The following is a 6839-nucleotide window of genomic DNA, read 5'->3' as shown; positions in this document are numbered from 1 at the left end:
TATATATATATATATATATATATCCTGGTTTTCCAATGCAAATAAATGATGATGGCTTTTTACTACTGTTTTCTTCTGTTGCAGAATTTTACTATACTTTATATTAAGAAAGGTTACCCTCGACTTGAACCTGCTCAACAAGCAGAACTCATACCAAACTTATTAAACTGTATTGAAGGTCGACCACAACCCCAGCAAGATAGGTATGTGCATTTATGGTCCATATTTTTGGCCTCTGCTACATCGTGCAGCATACAGAGTTGTTGATAATTTGCATAACTGGAAAAATGTATTTATATTTACCCTTCAATATTTGTTGTCATATTTATTGTGGATCACTGATGAGGTAAATTGCTAGATTATATAATGTTTCTTCAACTATTATGTAGTTATGGCAATTTTCTGAAATATGTGTATGTTCCATAAACTATTGAGTACAATATCTGCTTCTTGTATGTTTTATACATATATATATAAATAAAGTTTATTAATTTTTAAAAAAATTGTCTCCATATTTAATGTGAAGGTGTTTAAGGTATTGTATTGAATTTATATAGATTAAAAACATTAATTATTTTGAGGTGAAAGTGTAAAAGGTTTCGGCGTGAAGACAACAAAACTCAAATCTAAGATTTATAACATCTTAATTCACATTCATTGAAAAAAAGATTTCAGTTTGGCATTGATGATCAATAAACTGTCGCTAATTGTGCAGTTTTGCTGCAGCTTGTGTCACAAAGCTCCTCATAATTATAATTCATCACTAGCATTTTTAACAGCTGCCTGTGTATGCTGGCCTGGTTTAGATGGATTTGTTGTATGACATATTGCCACATCTTTTGATCTTTTGTTACCATGTCTGTGAGACAAGGTAACATTATCATCATTTTAATGCCCACCTTTTCATACCTGCACGGGTCGTTGGAGAGTGTCTGTTGAAGCAGATTGTTTGTGGCCACATGCTCTTCCTCTGACTAACCTTCACTTGTTTCCATGTAAGGTAACATTTCTCCATGACCAGACGTGTTAGTTTAGAAAGAAGGACACTGCCTGTATGACAGTGAAACTCACAACCAACGGGCAATGTCAAGGCAAGGTGACAATAACACACACACACACACACACACACACACATACCTTTTATCTTTTACTTGTTTCAGTCATTCAACTAAGGCACCACCTTGAAGGGTTGTTGTCAAGCGTTAATGGAATGAAAAAACACAAACTCTCTCTCACTCACTCGCATTTATATATGATAGGTTTCTTTCAGTTTCTGTCTACCAAATCCACTCCCAAGGCTTTAGTCAACCTAGGGCTATAATAGAAAACACTTGCCCAAGGTGTCACAGTAGGAATGAACTCAAAACCATGTGGTTGAGAAGCAATCTTCTTACTACATAGTCATACCTGTTCAACATCCAACAACCTGAAACCCAATCTCACTATATCTTCTTCAAAATGGAAAGTAAAATAGAACTCTTAATGGATCTTTTTAGTATATCCCTAATGAAATTGTTTTGTTTTTCTTTTTAAACACAGTTTATTCCAGTTGTTGGTGCCAGCTTTACAACATGTGAAAATTCCAAGTGATCCTTCCAAACTTGAACAGATGTATCAATTCTCAGAGAGACCGAATATTAGCCGATTGTTTTTGGACTACGTAATGGATGTGTTGCTGTTACCTTACAAGTAAGTATCTTTGTAAACATATTGATGACATGTAACCTAGAGAAATCATATTGTCGTACAAAAAACAACACACACACACACACACACATAACTCAAACAGAACTCACAGTAAGCTCTCCCACAATGAACTGGCTATCAGTTCACATAGTAATTAAATTATGATGTAATTTTAACTTGTGCATGGAACCAAAAATTCAAGACATACAAGTAGTAAATGTTCCCACTAAGAGTAAATGATAACCATAAGAGCAAGAGGTACGAGAGGTGAATACAGATTTATTATGTCCATATGGTTTCCATATGATTACAACCTTTACATAATATCTGAGTGTTGAATCCAGAATGCATCCATGATGTTCCAATATATATGATCCAATGAGTTAGTTTCCTCTATTATACATTTCTTGCATTATATAATGCTAAATATCAATATCTTTTCTATTCTAGACACAAAGCCCGAAATTTTGTGGGAGGGCCCTGTTGATTAGATCGACCTCAGTACGCAACTGGTACTTAATTTATTGACCCCCAAAAGGATGAAAGTTAGAGTGTGACAAAGAGACAGAAGCAGGTATCTTGCCACAACAGAGGGGGCATTAGAGGAGGTGATGATCGAGTATCAAATGGTGAAAGGTTAGAGTGTAACAGGGAAATAGAGAGGCAGAAATAGGTGTCTTGCTATGGAGGAGGTACATGGATACCCAGTGAGAGAGAGAAGATAGAAAGTGAGAGAGAGGTACAGAAAAGGGCCAGAAACAGGTGTGCTGATATAAAGGTGATATATATATATATATAGATAGATAGATAGATAGATGTATATATAATTATGTGTGTGTATATATATAAATGTATGTATATGTAATGTGTGTGTGTATATATATATGTATGTATATATAATAGTGTATGCATATGTATGTATATATAATTGTGTGTGTATATATGTATATATATATATGAATATATAATTGTGTGTGTATATATATATATATATATAATTATGTGTATATACATATATATATAGACACCCTAACTTTTCTATCTACAGTGCTCATGCAACAGTGACCTCTGGGGATAATTCTACTCCTGCTATACCACCTCCAGGAATGAGTGAACAATCATTGAAAAGAGTTACAGGTGACAATCCTCTAAAGCCAGAAGAGTTAGAAAAATGCAAACTGGGTATTTTGAATTTCCTAGGTTCCGGTATCTTTCCTGATGAGAAAGTTGTATGCCATTACATCATTGGTGCTGCTGACACAAGACATAGGTAAGGTTTACATTCAAATTTTTTTCTTTTTTATATTAAATGTCATCTTTTTTATTACAACAGGGTGCTCCACAAAAAACCAGGTAATTTGGTACAGTTTATTTAATTGTTGGAAACAGAAAACAGTTGTTAAAAGAAACATTGTTAAAACAGAACAAAAACACAGTTGTTAGATTTTTAAAATATTCATCAATGTCCATATTCACAATATTGCTATGAGGTGCTTTCTGAAAGCTTCTAGACTTTTTCAAGAGAGACATTTAATAATTTCAAAGAAGTACAAAACTAGTCTTCAAAGTAGGATCCTTTGACTTCAGTGCACGTGTTGAAGTGCTCCAGCCACTTTGTGAAGGCCTCACGGAAGTCCTCCAAAGTCAAGGTGTCCAGGACTCTTGTCACAGACCCTATCTTCTCAATGTCTTCAAAATGATTGCCCCTGAGGTTCTCCTTCAGCTTGGGGAACAACCAAAAGTCACTAGGAGCAAGGTCAGGACTGCAGGGAGGCTGAGGGACAGTTTTAATTCCCATCTCTGTCAAGTATTTGGTTACAAGGATGGGATTGTGACAGGCAGTTTAGTAGGGTGTGTGTTACAGCTGTTTTCTTCAATCTGGAATAAAAAAAAAGTTGGCACATCCACTTATGAGATGTATAGAAATGACATACTCAGATTACAGTAATCTAGGACAGTTATAACTGCTTCTCACGAAAATGTCTCAAAACTTCTGAAATGCCCCTCATAAATACTAGGTGATGTTTTTCATTCAGTTTTTGAATATTAAATGCCTTCTAGTCACCAACTTCACTCTGCAGCCATCACCACCATCATTGCTAAAACTACTGCTGCCAAAGTCATTACCACAGAAGCTACTACCTCCAACACTAATACCTATAACCACAACCAATCACAACAATTTATCTGTTTCCTATTATTCCAGTTGCCAAGTCTTCCATTGACAATTTCAACATTGCAGTCTAACTGCCAACACCATCAATATTATTACCACCAACCACTCTCAATATTATCAATACAAGTTCCAGTCATGTTTAACTCTGTCTTTCATCCTTTTCAAAGTTAATAAAAATAAGCATGTCAGGAACTGTTTGTGTTCGTACCCCTAAAATGTGTGCTTTGGATCAATGTTGGAAACCATCATAATTATCATCATCACCACGCCAACCTTCTTCATTTGTATGTTTATCTATTTATTTCCCCTATAGCATAGCAACAGCTGGAGATATGGAACTGAAAAAAGTTATGGGGTAAGTAGTAGTTTTATTGACAACCTTGTTGTCTCCATTGCATTCCAGACATTCTATTAATATAGTGTTCAAACTATTAATCCTAATGTTTAGAGTAGTTGAAAGATTAGTCTATACTTATGTATGTGTGTGCATGTGTTCTCTGTCACTGCTTGACAGTCAATGTTGGTTTGTTTACATCCACATAACAGCAGTTTGGTAAATAGAATAGACCAATAGGATAAGTACCAGACTTCAAAAAATAGTACTTATTTTAAAAAGATAAGTACCAGGGTCATTTTGTTTGACTAAACTGTCAAGACAATGGTCCGGACATGGCTACAGTCCAATGACCAAAACAAATAAAAGATAGATTGATCAACTGAATGATTTTAAAAAACTGTCTTTATTCAGGGGAGGGTCATTATGCCAATGATAAACACATGCACTGGTTCTGTTTCACTTCTTTTATTATTGTTATTTGTCAATGGTTATCCATTTACCCAATCAATATAATTATTTTATAAATCATTTTGGTCAATCGATCAGCCAGCTGGGTTTGTCAGAGTCCTTTCATTGCCATTTGCTACCTCATCAATGACTTGTCTTCTCTACTCCCTGTCTGACAAACTTAGCTAATTGATTGACCAAATGATCAAACAATCAATTAGTGCATGGTTTTATTATTGACGTAATAACCCTCCCAAGATACAACAAAATAGCAAAATCTATTTCAACACACTAGTTCACATCAAGAACTTTGCAAACCAACTACAAAAGCCAAAGATTCTAAAGTCTGTATTTGTCTTATTCTTTAGTCACATTTTTGCTACAACTTTAGTCAAATACTAATAGTAAATATGGCTAATATTTAAGTGTTGTGAATAAAGTAGTGAAAGGATATTCATTGAAATTCTTCAGTTATTTATTACTTTTTGTTTTTACTTAATATTCAGGAGTATTAACTGGAATTCCTTGGTCATTATGAATAAACTGTTTTCTATATTTCTTGGAACTACAGTTATTAAAGGAAAAGTAAGTTTATTGATATTATTTTTGCCCTTACTAAAACCAACCACTCAGCAGAGTGGACTTAGAAGCCCCTCGGATATGTATGTATGTATGTGTGTGTGTTTACCCCTGTCTTGACCCTCGGATATGTATGTATGTGTGTGTGTTTACCCCTGTCTTGACATTATTATAATGATTGTAAATGAGCAGCATTGCTGTACAAGTAATGTTGTTTGTTTCCTGTCTTCCATGGGGAATTATTTCCTTGCTTGGAAACAAATATGGGTCAGCAACAGGAAAGGATCCAGCTATACAAAAAAAAAAAAAAAGATCTACTTCACCAAATTCCATCTGACCTGTAAAACAGAAAAGTAGGCATAAAATGAGGATGACGATGATGACAGCTTGTAAAAAACATAAAATAACATTTATCTTTTCTGTCTCTTAAAAGGAAAGCCAAGTAAAACCAGAATGTAGGAAGACTCCAGCCAGTACCCGGATACGGCTGAAGATATTCCCGTACTTTCTCAAGTCAAGAGAAGCCACAAATGTCTTCCCAGCTTGTATACAGGTAGGCATGACTTTCTAAAACTCTTTTTTCAAGTATCTTAAGCAGTTTACCAATGGTTTGTCATCACCAATAAGCACAGACATGGATGTGTGTTTAAGAAGCTTGCTTCCCAACCTGGTAGTCTCAGGTTCAGTCCCACTGACAAAGAGAAAATGGAATTCATGAGATTCTTTATTAATCACAATGATTGTTTTGTCCCGTCCTGCATCAGCCCCTCGTGGGTAAGATTCTGGGCAACTGGCTGTGGTGCATTCTTTGGTGCAGATGTGTCTCATCAGGTGACTCTCCAAAAGGTCCTTTGCTCAATAAACTCAGTTTTGCTTGGGTTGATTATAATGTATTTTGTTATTTGCCTGTAGCTGGAAATATACAGGGTTTCATAGTTTAGAATGACATGGAATGGATACAATCAATTTTTTTATATTGGTAGTGGACCTATATATAATTAATCTCTCTTTTGTTATATACACAACGGGCACAAAGGAATTCCTGAAGTAAATCCAGTGACATTTATATCCATACTGTTGATGACATCAGGTAGCCACAGACAGTGAACATGCTTTAAATAGGCATACTACCAGGTGTATACGAAAGTCTAAAATAATTACTTATGTATGTATATATATGTGTGTGTATATTCTTGATTAGCCCAAGCTCAGTTAAGTTCAATTAATCGTATACATAACCTGAACATCTTACTGCTGGTACGTTGGTACCTGTGTATGTATTCGTCTATCTTTTTTGTGTATGCATTTTAATTTTGACCCAACTCTGTACCTTACCATTTAAGTGCCTGGTTCACCTGAACCCTAATCTTTTGTGTGTATGTTTGTGTGTATATATATATATATATATATATAAAAGATAATAAGAGTGAAAAAACTACAGAAGGCTTGTGTTACATGGTTAAAGTATACTTTAACCATGTAACACAAGCCTTCTGTAGTTTTTTCACTCTTATTATCTTTTATACATCCAACCACGTGCTTTCACATACCAACTTTCTCACCTATATATATATATATATATATATATATAAATAAAGTGTGGTGTGGCTCTAG

The 6839-nt window shown here is 34.7% G+C and overlaps 1 protein-coding gene across 1 annotated transcript in view; it reads left to right on the top strand.

Annotated features, from left to right (window-relative positions):
• The window catches only part of LOC106878177 (proteasome adapter and scaffold protein ECM29), a 63326-nt gene that overhangs the window by 13016 nt on the left and 43471 nt on the right, over positions 1–6839 (top strand). The window contains exons 2-7 of the mRNA XM_052974721.1: positions 85–203; positions 1540–1689; positions 2735–2956; positions 4176–4217; positions 5153–5231; positions 5659–5778. Of these exons, the coding sequence (XP_052830681.1) occupies positions 85–203; positions 1540–1689; positions 2735–2956; positions 4176–4217; positions 5153–5231; positions 5659–5778 (732 nt within the window). The remainder of the gene's footprint in view (positions 1–84; positions 204–1539; positions 1690–2734; positions 2957–4175; positions 4218–5152; positions 5232–5658; positions 5779–6839) is intronic.

The sequence above is a fragment of the Octopus bimaculoides genome, chromosome 19 (assembly GCF_001194135.2).
Source record: "Octopus bimaculoides isolate UCB-OBI-ISO-001 chromosome 19, ASM119413v2, whole genome shotgun sequence".
NCBI lineage: Eukaryota > Metazoa > Mollusca > Cephalopoda > Octopoda > Octopodidae > Octopus > Octopus bimaculoides.
Note: the sequence above shows the minus strand (reverse complement) of the source record. Positions and strands in the feature narration are given on the sequence as shown.